Raw genomic sequence first — 13,492 nt, forward strand, 5'->3', positions numbered from 1 at the left:
AACTGTGGTGATTGATATCTGCACCACCCCCTGCTGCACTTGTTTTTCCAGTAAAACAGTTTGATACATCACTTAATCAAACTGATGGAATTCAACTTGCATATTGCAATCTGTAAGCAATCAATTTGACAGAAACATTTCATAAATCCATCCAATATATATAAATGTATCCAAGGGCCTTTCTTCTCAGTAAAAGGCTAACAGATAAGGAAACTCAAATAAGACAAGGTACTTAAATCAGTACTGTTCAATATAATCTCAACACTCCAAATTATGCAGACTTCTCAATCAAATGTTCATACTAAGAAAAAGACAAAAGCAATACTACTACTTCAAAGTCCAAGTTGGATTGAAATATAACGCCTTAAGTTGAACTTCACTATAAAAACATCCGATGCTTCTATTTGAGAGAACAATGGGCATGTCAGGTTAACGTTGCACGCCAACCAATTCAACCTCGTACACCAACCATGAGTTTGGAGGTACACTTGTACCAAATCCTTCTTCTCCAAAACTACACCATATTAAACACAAGTAACAAATGTGAATAATGCAATTTACAAATCAAGAGTTCTTTATAGTTTTAAGTAGTAAAAACATACCCTAGAGATGGAGGGATTATAAGTCTCCTCTTATCACCAAGACGCATACCTTAATTATGTGTAAATATATTAGTAATTATCTTGTTTCACTGACAATAATAAAAGTGAAGAAATGTGATTTATGTAGTTAATACGAGATACGAAGATTCTGCATTCATACCATCAATGCCCATATTAAAACCATCCATTACTTCTTCATCACCTAATTCAATAAAAGACAAAAGGTTACAAATCATTAATGAAAGCAAAGGTAACACATCACCAATACACTACGTCAAGAAACATGATAGGATTCATTCATCGCAAAAATTATACCTAGGCGAAATTTGCAAGGATTTTTGCCAGCGCTACTTTCAAATACTACTCCACTTTCCTTCAACATCGCAGTGAAATGATTTCTGATCTAAAGTCCAAGCAAATATAATTACAAACAAAATCTTTAAACATTAACAAGCAAAAATACAAAAAGCTAATGTACAAGATATTATGCTGACATGAATGTACCTTTCTCCCACGTAGAGCTAATTTTCCTTTAGGATCTCTTTTAGCCAATTCTTCAATAATCAACCCATTCGGTAAAGACTGTGCTTCACATAGCTTTTCAATTACATCATCCTGCTTGTACCCGATCGCCTTTTCCTCATTTGGCTCATACACAACTACCTTCCCTTCATTCTGAACCATATTGCATATGCTTGTACCAGAACTACCTTCCATTTTTACTTCTGATTTATTTATTTTACTTTTAGATATTTTCTTTTTCTCCAAAGTCCTCTTCTTGGACTTGGACTGAGTATCCATGGGAAGTGTGTCATGTACAATGTTAAAATCACTGCAATGATAAAAGCTACAATCAAATGACAGCACTGAAAGTAGAAAAAGAGATGACAACAAATTTTACTCTAGTGAAATTTGTGCTTGACAAAAAAATCTTCAAACTCATATATCAGGCTTTCTGTACTCTACATTTGCTCGTCATTAACTCAAGAATATTGAAAGACCACACACTTAAAATCTTATGATATTGGAGAGACATTGAACCTTTTGCATCTCTAGCAAAGATAAAAGAAAACTCACGCATCAATCATTGCTTCATCATGATCTGTCGGTATATCCTTCTTATTAGATATATCAAGTCCTTGATTTATCATCACGATTTCAATTGCACTCTTCAAATTTGCAGCCTCAGCTGAACACCCCATCAATTTACCTATATCATCCACCTTCTTCGATTCCAAATCACTTTCACAGCTAACAACACAAGACCAAGGACATGGTCACAATCATCTTCCATGTTTAAATATAGTTTATAAAGATTTACTTCAATAAAGGATTGCCAGCAACATAAGGTTATATTATGTATGAAATCAGTTCAAACCTTTTTCTATTTTGAGTTCAAAGGGAAAGGCATTCTTACATATTTGTTGAGTCATTCGGTTGAATGTGATCACACACGTTCTGAGCTGAGTGTGTGCCATCATATCCAACAACACCTCTATTTTGATCAAACTCAACATCAAACTTCTTCTTGAGCCGTTTAAACCTAGGTTCCTTAGTCTTCTTTTTTCCTGACAACATTATCTCAATGCTTAAATCAAACACATGGTCTAACTAAAACTAGATATACCAAAACAGTCAATAGTGTTAGCATACATGATCAAGCACCCAAAAAAACTAAAGAATTTTGGAATACCAACATATATTCCAAAGTTTTATATCATGTCACCATGTCTAGTTTGCTTTTCATTGACAAATTGTTCCCAACACACAAACACATTAATTCTATCTGTAATACTAGAACCTAAACCTACTTAATTTTCCAAAATGACTCTTTGACTTTGACTCTGAGAGCTAACAAGATACATGCGTTTATAACCGTGAATAAAGGAAAAAACATGACATCATCTCCTATTTGCAATACTAAAAGAAATACAATATATTTGACATGTAAATTTATTTATCCAAACTAAATTTATTATCTTCAATGAGAAAGTTATCATGTCATAAGAATGGAACTTCCCTAAATAATTTATAGAGTAGCTACATAGTTCGAAGAATTTAGCAGATGTTTATTTAAACTTTTAAACACAAACATTATTACAGAAAGTTTAACCAATTTAATAGGAACAATCTTTTCCTTTAACATACGTAAAAAATAATAATTATCTTGACATAAACATACAATGCTTTATATATCCTAATAATTATAGGGAAAGTTGTGTAAGTGTAACTATCGCATAGGAATGAAAATATCCTTATAAAACATCAACAACAGAATTACAATGATATTTAATTTAACATAGGTTGCCTTAAACATACAAGTGTGTACAAAGAAAGCTGACCAACTAATATTATGGATATGAGACTAAACCTACAAAATATTTATACGAAATCATAATAATTTCAAACAAACTAAGCACATAATCAAGATTCAACATCAAATATATGACGAACTTATCGGGGAAGGTGGCGAAACTGGTAGCTCGCTATCATCAATAAAACTATCTTCGTATTCGTCATCTTCAGAGTTATAATAATCCCCTTCACTATCTTCAATGCTGATTCCATATCGATCTCTATTGTGTTCGGTATAGGAACATCAAAAACTATGAAATATGACTCTTTAGTATAACTAATTAACGTATCCTAGTTCTACATAGTCAAGATTGGATCTACAGATACTAATTTAATGAGATAAAAAAAAGCAAGAAATTTAAATAAAACACTTAAAGATGAGAAGGATACGAATCACTGTCGACAGGAAAAATAGGTTTATCGTCACGGACAAAATAACCCGTCAAATGAATGCTTTGCTGGCCGATCACTGAGAAGATCAAGTCGTGTACCTCGTCGAACTCCAACTCCAAACGGCATGACTCAACTTTACATGGTACCAAAGCACACAGGATAATTGGTCTCCTCTTCCTCCCAACACTACATTGGACAATGGTCTTTTCCGTCGCATTGCCAATCCCCAAAGACGCCTAAAAGACAATAAGTATTCAACATGATATCAAGTTAATCACACACAACAATCAAACAAATATAATAAAGAACAGTTCAATTTTGTTCTAAATAGTATTGAATATGATATCAAGTTCTATCACACACAAAAATCAAACAAATAGAATAAAAGATGGTTCAATTTTGTTATAAACAATATTCAATATGACATCAACTTTAACAAACACAAGAATCAAACAAATATAACAAGGAATGAATTCAATTTTGTTCTTAATACTGTTCAATATGTTATCAAGTGCTATCATATCATACACGAGAATAAAAGAAATATAACAAAGACTAATTCAGATTTGTTCTAAGCAGTTTTGAATAAGATATCATGCTCTATCACACACAACAATCAAAAAAATATAACAAAGAACAGTTCAATTTTGTTTTAAGCGGGGATGTGATGGATCTTACCTGAGTAATTCGAAGTCTTTTACCATCTGAGTTAGAAAGGACACGTTGCCCAGGCTTCACCTCAACTCCTTCACGGAGATATATAAATTAAGTCAAACAAACAAATAAATATTTATGAATTTCTGAATCGGGAAAGAAATCTATGTAAATTTAGTCTTGAATCTTCTCATGCATAACTCAAGACGGGAGTGTTTGTTTCGCTGATTGTTTGGAAAAGTCAAGAAAATTCAGACGACCAGTGAATCAAACAAACAAAGAGATATAAAGTCAGACAAACAAAGGTATATATATTCATAGGTTTCTCTAACGTGAAAGCAAGGGATGTTGTTCATTCTTCAAGCTTCTTACACAAAACTGAAAATTGGAACAGTCCAACACAAACACTCAAAAGTCAGTTGGAACAAATACACAAAGACATCTTCTTTCTTCAGTAATTTTACATTGAAACATTTTCACTTACTAGATGATGACTACAACAGCAACTCTTTTCTTTGAAAAGTGAGATAACACACGAATACATCTTCTTTCTCCAATATTTGTTTTTAACTCATGTTAAAATTGAAACTTATTCTCTAACAACTGATGAAACTCTTATCTTCAACCATTAGTATCATTGTCATAACCCGAATCGGAAGTCCTTATGCGAAGAATTAAAAATACAAAATGAAAAGAAAGAGATAAGCAACTGAATATGACATACCCCAAAAAGCCATAGTAAATCGATGTGAAGTTCGAACTGCCGATCTTACTCTTAGCCCTGTTGGCCAGAATGAGTTGAGAATGTAGGAACGAAGACAGAAACTCTCAGAACAAAAAACCTTCAAAGTCTCTGAAAAAGGAAAGGGAAGATGGGTATGATCTTGAAGTTGTCTCTTCGTATCTCTCGCTTAAATGGAACTTGGAAGCAAGCGCGGGAGAGAGAGACCATCCGCATCTCTAAAAATTCTTACCGCATATAAATTGAGTATTTCTATTTTTAAAATTTTTTATCCAAATTAAATTTAGTAGAACTAAATTAATAATATGACAAGTGTATCTTATTCATATTTTAATTTTTTTTATTCAAATTAATTTAGCATAACTAAACTAATTAGATACAAATATGATACATTTACCATATAATTAATAAAATTTCTTAAATTATATATCCATCATTCTATATATATATTATATTGCCATATAATATGAGTTAAGAGATTTCAATATACTATAGTTACTGCTCCCAACTTTTATTGTTGTGACGTAAAACGTCTCATTCTAATCATTCACTTTTGCATCAATTACATTTCTCTTTTGTAAATCTAGTGTTTTTTTACATTTTCAGGGTCACTTAAATCCACAATAATAAGTTAAGAAAAGACTCAAAATGGGAGTTTAACATTATGAGTAATTGTGATCTCATTTTATTTCTATTTGAAAAAATAAGTTTTCTTGATATAAGATTTTTCATATTCCTTTTGATTGAGCATAAGATAAAGTATAATGATAATAGTGTTTTCTCTTGAATTTATTTGAAGATAAATTTGAAGTAAACAACGAAAATGTTAAATTTAATGGTCTGAGTTAAAGGTTCACAGATAAGTAAACTCAAATAATCTTATTTATTATCAATCTAACGGTTCATATTATTTTATCTAAATCAACGTTCAGGATTTAATATGACGAATGGCCCAAATTTATACATTATTTTGGTATTTATTACTAGTTTTTCATCTCAAGCGGGAATAAAAGAAAATTTTAGTGTGAGATAATAAGAAAAAAATTGTGAAAAGAATTAATTATAATTATAAATTATAATAAATGTGAAAAAGTGAAAGCGAGAGAAAAATGTGGAATAGTGGGTGATTAAGAGAAACAAAAAAATATAATGTGAAATTATTAAAATATTGAAATTACTAATTTGATCAAATTTTTTAAAGAAAAAAAATAAAATGAATGATAAATTTTCATATTTAAAAGTTGGTACGACAAAAGATTTTCTTTTATAATAATATACATAGATAGATATTTAGTATATATGAATGTTTTATATAATATAAATAAATAAATATTATTTATTATATCGATATAGATATAGATAAATATTATGATTTGTAATATATATATAGGAAAAAATGCAATTTAGCCTCCTGTGATATTATAAATGTGCAAATTATCCCCTATGAAAAAAATTAGTAATTTACCTCCATGTGCTTTTTAAAATGCAGCAATTTAGCCTTATATGTTTTTTAAAATTAAGCAATTCACCTCCCTAGATATGGGATAAATTGTTTCATTTTAAAAAATATCAAGGAATAAATTACTATTTATTTTTTATAAAAAAATAATTTATTCATTTACAACATTATAAAAGAGTAAATTGCATTAAATTCCTAGTCTACCTCCAGAATCCTTCCCCAGCCCACCCGCCACTGCAATCCTCTCCCAGCTCCCGTCCGCCTGCCGCTGCAAAGATTTTTCATAAGCGAGAAAATCAAGTTGATTCCATGTCATTATCTCAAAAATAAATCTCTCAATAAGCATGTCGACAACCAAAGGAACAAGCATTCCTAACCTTACCAATGCGTCGTCTCCTATACTTAGCTCTCGATCAACCCTGCAATCAAATGACAACATTGAAATAGAAAGACTTGGTTAATGAGAGACCTTATATATTAGTAGGGTGAATAGCAATTTATTTTTTTATGATACTAAAAAAGAATAAATTATTTTTTTATAAAAAATAAATAGTATTTTATCTTTTTATGCTTTAAAAAATGAAGTAATTTATTATTTTAGATAAAAAAGTAAATTATTTCATTTTTTAAAATATAAGTAGGTAAATTGCTATTTTATTTTTCATAAGAGAGTTGTTTACCTATTCTCCATAACAAAAGTAGGTAGATTGCAATTTATCCTATATTAATTTGCAGATTGTTTCGATCAAGCACAAATTTCGATTTTGGGGAAAACTTGGATCAAAGAACTCAAAAATCCAAAATCCATAGAAGAACAACCTTTTACTTGCATCACTTTTATTTTTAAAATTTTAAAATTAATTAATTACTTTTAACTATCTTTTGATTGTTATTTTTTTTTAAACATGCATTTTTTATTTCTCCAACGTTATTTATTATCTTTTGTTTTTCAATAATTTTTTATAAATCAAAATATTTATATTAACTTATTATCTTAATATATATTTTAAGGTACTTTTTTACTCCATAAAAATAAATAAAACAATTTATATCATATTTAATTTTAATATATTTTAAAAATTAAGCACGTATATAGAATGTGCCACACTTATTAATTTTTATAAATTAAATGAAGAGCATATATTCCATTTCTTTTCTACTTATTACTTTTCGTTTACACGTTTTCTCATCAATTTTCCACTTGTTTCTCTCATCTCTTCAATTTCCACATCATTTTCTTCCTTCAATAGCTTTTCACAACCCCTCCTAATCTTCGTAGTCATACATTTGAGTGTTCCACACACCCACTAAAACAATAAGCAGCGCATGCGCGCCACCTCAAATGCCCAGAATCTGGAGCTACTGTAGATCATATGTTGTATTTCAATTGAAACCCACAGATTTGTAACAGCAACAGCAGTTGAATTCACTTTTAATTTGGTATAATCTGCACTTGAATGTGATTTATTAAGAAGGAAAAACTGCCACCAAATTTCAGTGCTTTTTCATTTCATTTGGACGGTTTCATGTGGGGAAATTATTGCCATTATGTCCTTCTTTATTGCTGAATTTTTTGGAAGCCTATATATAGGCTTGTCCATTTTTCATTTGAGACACACCACAAACAACAAACTCTCATTCTTGAGTTTTCTCTAATTCCCTCTTTCGACTTCTATATTGTGTCTAAGATTTGAGTCTCTTGTTTCGATAACAAGCTTCTGAGTGTTTGATCGATATGTTCTTCGGTATAGTGCTGAACCGAAAGAACTGTAACCGTCTTATCCTAGGAGAAATTACGTTGCACCCGGTGCACTGCTGATACGGGGCGTATATTTTCTTCAAGGCAAGCAGTATTTCTGCGATTTGGTTAAATTAACGACTTCAAATTGGACTAAGAATTGTGACAATGCAATTCTCGTTGTAAGTTTTCGATTTAAATTTCTAGTTATAAATAGCGTTTCTAATTGTGTTATGTTATTTGTTCCAACGTGGCTTTAATTGCTTTTGATTTCTAAAATCCGATTGTACTATTTCAAAACGTCGTTTTGATTACTTGAAACCAATTATTTTTTCAACAATCTTCAAGAAAATAAACAGGTTTTGAAAAATTGGATTTTGTCATTGGAACTGTTTTGGAAAACGCTATTTTCAAATTCTTTATTTGAAACGTTACTTTTAGTTTCCTAAAATACTAAAGATGGCCGAGCCGATTTTTGTTCCAATTTCGATCACACAAAAGGTCGACTTGACCGGTTTACCGGATAAGTTTTCGGGCCAGTTTTTCAAACACTGGCAACAACGAATGAAAATTTGGTTGACGATGAAAGGACTTTTGTCAGTGATTCAGGTGATCAGACCTGAACCTACTGATACCGATCCCAAAACTGCTGAGATAGCGCAGTGGACAGAAAGGGATCAAATAGGCAGAGGAGCAATTTTGTCAGCTTTGTCAAATAAGCTCTTCGATGTCTATTGTTCCGATTCTTACACTGCCAAGTCTCTGTGGGATGAGTTGGACCGGAAATATAATACTGAAGAGCAAGGGCTCAAAAAGTATTCTGTTTCCAAATTCATGAGGTATCAAATGGTTGAGGATCGGTCTGTAGCTGAACAGACTCATGAGATTATCAACCTTGAGCATGCTCTGGCTGATGCTGAGATGAAGCTTCCCAAGAAGTTTCTGGTCATGTCCATAGTGGACAAATTTTCCGAATCTTGGGAAAATTTTGGCATGACACTCAAGCATCAGAAAGGGAGATTGTCTCTAGATGATCTTATGATTGCTATCAGCATTGAGGAAGAACATAGAAATCAAATGCACAAGATGCCTGTTGAACATCAACCAAGGGCCAATCTTATAGTGGGGAAACAGAAAGTGAATAAGATTAACTCGAATTCGAAAGCCATCAATAAAAGCAAGGCCTCCAAAAATAAGAAACCAAAACCAAACAAACTATGCTGGAACTGTGGGCAGGTTGGACACTGGGCCAAGCTTTGTCCTAATAAAAAGGCCAAGACTGGGCAGACAGTTGTCAACATGGTTGTGGGAGGTTCTAGCGGTGCTAGCACCTCAGGAGCAACTGATAGGTATGTATCTGTACAACCCGAACTCTTGACTATTTACGAATCATATGATTGGTTGATTGACACTGGAGCGAATGTGCACGTTTGTGCTGATAAATCTCTCTTTGTGTCTTATCAGGCCATTAGTGGAATGACAGTAAGCATGGGGAACTCCAATACAGCTGAAGTACTTGGGATAGGAAGCGTGAACTTGAAGTTTCCTTCAAGGCGCATTCTGTCGCTGAAAAAAGTTCATCATGTACCTACTGTCAGAAGAAACATTATTAGTGGTTCTGTAATAGTTAGGGAGGGATATGAATTAGTTTTCAAATTTAATAAAGTTGTAATTCAACAATTTGGTATTTTTGTTGGTAAAGGCTACTTAGACGATGACTTGTTCAAAGTTCAAGTTGATAATAATAAAATTGATGTTTCTGATTCTATTATATTGAATGTTGAATCTTCTACTCTGTGGCATAGTAGGTTAGGTCATTTAAATTTCAATTTGATCAAACGAATAATGAATTTGAATTTAATTCCTAGTCAAAATATTGAACGAAATCACAAATGCCAAGTTTGTGTAGAAGCTAAACAAGTTAGGAAACCCTATCAGTCAATTGAAAGGGATTCGAAAATACTTGATTTAGTTCACACTGATATTTGTGAGTTCAATGGAGTTTTGACCAGGGACCACAAACGATATTTTATCACCTTTATAGATGATTGCAGTAGATATTGTTATGTGTTTCTCATGAAAAATAAGGATGAAGCCTTAGACAAATTTATTTTGTTTAAAAATGAAGCAGAAACCCAAACTGGTAAGAAACTTAAAAGACTAAGGTCCGATAGAGGAGGAGAGTATGAGTCGAGTAAGTTTAATGAATATTGTCAAACTTTTGGCATTATTCATGAAGAGACTCGTCCGTATTCCCCTTCGTCTAATGGAATGGCTGAACTAAAGAATAGAACATTCAAAGATATGATTAACAGTCTCCTACTAACCTCCGGGTTACCAAAGTATTTGTGGGGAGAGGCTTTGAATACGGCTTGCCATATTCTGAATACAGTCCCTCTAAAACACAATACGAGTACTCCTTTTGAGTTGTGGAAAGGTAGGAAACCAAGCCTGAAATACTTTCGAGTGTGGGGGTGCCTAGCAAAAGTGCTGATCCCAGAACACAAACGAAAGAAATTGGGTCCTAAGACTGTTGATGCCGTGTTCTTGGGCTACGTAGAGACAAGTTATGCCTTAACATTTCTGGTTATTAAATCAGAAATTCCAGGCATTGAGGTCAACACAATAGTCGAATTTCATGATGCTGTATTCCTAGAAGATGTATTTTCTTTAAAAACAGGAATACCTTCTAATGTTTCGCTTGATGATTCACTTGCCTCCACGTCTATTCCTGAACATGCTGAAAAGATGTCAAATGTGGGGGTTAGTTCTAGTAGTTCTAATAAGACTCATGAGGAGTCAGATAAACCTAGACGGAGTAAGAGAGCTAGGATTATCAAGGATTTTGGAAGTGACTTTGTCACTTACAACATCGAGGATGATCCGATAACTTTCAAAGATGCTATGGCTTCTTCAGAAGCCAAGCAGTGGAAAGAAGCTGTCAAAAGTGAGATGGACTCCATTGTTTCCAATGGAACATGGGTGCTAGTCGATCTCCCTCCGGGGTGTACTACTATTGGATGTAAGTGGATTTTTAAAAGGAAACTCAAACCTAATGGGACGATAGATAAGTTTAAAGCCAGATTGGTGGCTAAAGGATTTAAACAAAAGGAGGGAATAGACTATTTCGATACCTATTCTCCGGTAGCTCGATTAATTACAATCCGGGTGATTATAGCACTTGCTTCGGCGTATAATCTCCCGATTCACCAGATGGATGTGAAAACAGCCTTCTTGTATGGTGAACTTGAGGAAGAAATTTACATGGATCAGCCTGAGGGGTTTGTAGCTCATGGTAACGAGTATAAAGTTTGTAAACTTGTTAAGTCTCTATATGGACTTAAACAAGCATCCAAACAGTGGCATTAAAAGTTTGATAAAACTATTCTTGCGTTCGGCTTCACTGTAAATGAGAATGATAAATGTATATACTGCAAGGTTAAAGGAGATAAAATGATAATTCTATGCTTGTATGTGGATGATATTCTATTAATAGGATCATGTTTAGATATTATTACCGAAACCAAGTCATTTTTGAAAAATAAGTTTGAAATGAAGGATATGGGTGAGGCTAATGTGATTCTTGGCATCAAGTTGACTCGGTCAACTGATGGGATAGCCATTTCTCAATCTCATTATATTGAGAAGATAATTGAGAAATTTGGTTATCAAAACAGTAGAATTGCTAAAACACCATATGATCCTTCTGTAGCTTTATTCAAAAATGAAAGTGGTGTTCCGGTTGCACAGCTAAGGTATTCCCAAATTATTGGGAGCTTACAGTATCTGGCAAATGGCACGAGACCAGATATATCTTTTTCTGTCTCTAAGCTGGCTAGACACACTAGTTGTCCTGACAAAACTCATTGGGGTGCTTTGGATAGAGTACTAAGGTACTTAAAGGGCTCGGTGTCACTGGCCATACATTATGGCAGATTCCTTGCTGTTCTTGAGGGATATAGTAATGCTAGCTGGATAGCCAAAAACTCCGGGAGTAATGGGTGCTCAGGATATGTTTTTACCTTAGGTGGGAGCACAGTCTCCTGGAAGTCTGCAAAACAGAGTTTGATAACTCGGTCTACGTTTGAAGCTAAGTTATGTGCGTTAGATACGACTGGTACCGAGGCAGAATGGCTATTTGGGTTGTTATCACAACTTCCCATTGTAAGTCAGCCTCTTTCACCGATTGCTGTACATTGTGATAGCCAAACCACAATAGCAAAGGTGAGGAGTCGTAAATACAATCAAAAAACCAAACGACACATCCAAGTTAGACTGAAGTCTATAAGGGCATTAGTGTCAGACAGAGTAATGGGCATTGACTTTGTTGGAACAAAGGACAATGTGGCTAATCCTTTGACGAAAGGATTGAATCTGTCACAAGTTCATAAGTCCAGATTGGGGATGGGACTGAAAATCCATGAGTGATATATCTACGACGGCAACCCAACCTTTTGAGTGGAAATCCCACAAAGAAGGTTCAATGTGGTATCAACAAGTCGTAAGGGTACGTCAGAGCACCAAATAGACTGATACTTTGTATCTGGAGTCTGTCCCTTGAAATTCTGGAAGGTGCTGCTACTGCAAGTATAGTAAGAGTTCATCTCTGAATGGGGTCAAGTCTTATAAGATGAGATGCCAGCAGTGCATCCCTGGAGACGCCCAACTAAGTGAATGTCGTTGTTTGGCCGCAACTAAGGAATTGGGTTTTTCCTAAAAGCATTCATGAACGGGATCAGGACACATGGCCTAAGTGTCAACCCTAAAGATCAACGCAGAGCTGGTGGCTTGTTGTTACTGACATACGTTGTCACACTCACAGGTTTAAATTCAAGGCTTAGTTCCATTTAACCTGGTGACAACTGACGTTAGATAACTTAGATAGTGGTTCAAACCGTAAGGTACCATTGTTGAAAGCAAGTCATAGAAACTTGAGTTCAAATCTATGTGTTTGTGGGGGATTGTTGTATTTCAAACCCACAGATTTGTAACAGCAGCAGCAATTGAATTCACTGTCAATTTGGTTTAATCTGCACTTGAATGTGATTTATTGAGAAGGAAAAACTGCCATCAAATTTCACTGCTTCTTCATTTCATTTGGACGGTTTCATGTTGGGAAATTATTGCCATTATGTCCTTCTTTATTGCTGAATTTTTTGGAAGCCTTTATATAGGCTTGTCCATTCTTCATTTGAGACACACCACAAACAACAAACTCTCATTCTTGAGTTTTCTCTAATTCTCTCTTTCGGTGTATATATTGTGTCTAAGATTTGAGTCTCTTGTTTCGATAACAAGCTTCTGAGTATTTGATCGAGGTGTTCTTCGGTATAGTGCTAAATCGAAAGAACTGTAACCGTCTTATCCTAGGAGAAATTATGTTGCACCCGGTGCACTGCTGATACGGGGCGTATATTTTCTTCAAGGCAAGCAGTAATTCTGCGATTCGGTTAAATTAACAACTTTAAATTAGACTGAGAATTGTTACGATACAATTGTCGTTGTAAGTTTTCGATTTAAATTTCTAGTCATAAATAGCGTTTCTAATT

General features: G+C 33.6%; 2 protein-coding genes across 2 annotated transcripts; both read right to left on the minus strand.

The window, feature by feature from the left end:
- Positions 1-245: 245 nt before the first annotated feature.
- On the minus strand, positions 246-2,180 carry LOC105178965 (uncharacterized). Its single transcript, XM_088882368.1, has 7 exons — positions 2,020-2,180; positions 1,680-1,853; positions 1,107-1,434; positions 918-1,005; positions 763-804; positions 603-651; positions 246-514 (listed from the first exon to the last, which is right to left on the minus strand). The coding sequence occupies exons 1-7, from the start codon at positions 2,178-2,180 to the stop codon at positions 430-432; spliced, it is 927 nt and encodes a 308-aa protein (XP_088738494.1). The 3' UTR covers positions 246-429.
- Positions 2,181-2,867: 687 nt separating this feature from the next.
- On the minus strand, positions 2,868-4,941 carry LOC105178956 (peptidyl-prolyl cis-trans isomerase FKBP43-like). Its single transcript, XM_020699486.2, has 4 exons — positions 4,729-4,941; positions 4,029-4,096; positions 3,348-3,586; positions 2,868-3,178 (listed from the first exon to the last, which is right to left on the minus strand). The coding sequence occupies exons 1-4, from the start codon at positions 4,739-4,741 to the stop codon at positions 3,040-3,042; spliced, it is 459 nt and encodes a 152-aa protein (XP_020555145.2). The 5' UTR covers positions 4,742-4,941; the 3' UTR covers positions 2,868-3,039.
- Between the last annotated feature and the right edge of the window lie 8,551 nt (positions 4,942-13,492).

The sequence above is a fragment of the Sesamum indicum genome, linkage group LG7 (assembly GCF_026168435.1).
Source record: "Sesamum indicum cultivar Baizhima isolate 11 linkage group LG7, ASM2616843v1, whole genome shotgun sequence".
Classification (NCBI taxonomy): domain Eukaryota; kingdom Viridiplantae; phylum Streptophyta; class Magnoliopsida; order Lamiales; family Pedaliaceae; genus Sesamum; species Sesamum indicum.

Bases quoted from the DNA above. Each gene is read 5' to 3' on its own strand.
- LOC105178965 (XM_088882368.1), bottom strand. From the start codon at position 2,180: ATGTTGTCAGGAAAAAAGAAGACTAAGGAACCTAGGTTTAAACGGCTC. The intron at 1,435-1,679 runs GTGAGTTTTCTT...TTATCATTGCAG, and splicing joins GATGAAGCAATGATTGATGC to TGATTTTAACATTGTACATG. The intron at 515-602 runs GTATGTTTTTAC...AATATGGTGTAG, and splicing joins ATAATCCCTCCATCTCTAGG to TTTTGGAGAAGAAGGATTTG.
- LOC105178956 (XM_020699486.2), bottom strand. The intron at 3,587-4,028 runs GTAAGATCCATC...ATTGTCTTTTAG, and splicing joins AAAGACTTCGAATTACTCAG to GCGTCTTTGGGGATTGGCAA. The intron at 3,179-3,347 runs GTATCCTTCTCA...CGAACACAATAG, and splicing joins TTTCCTGTCGACAGTGATTC to AGATCGATATGGAATCAGCA.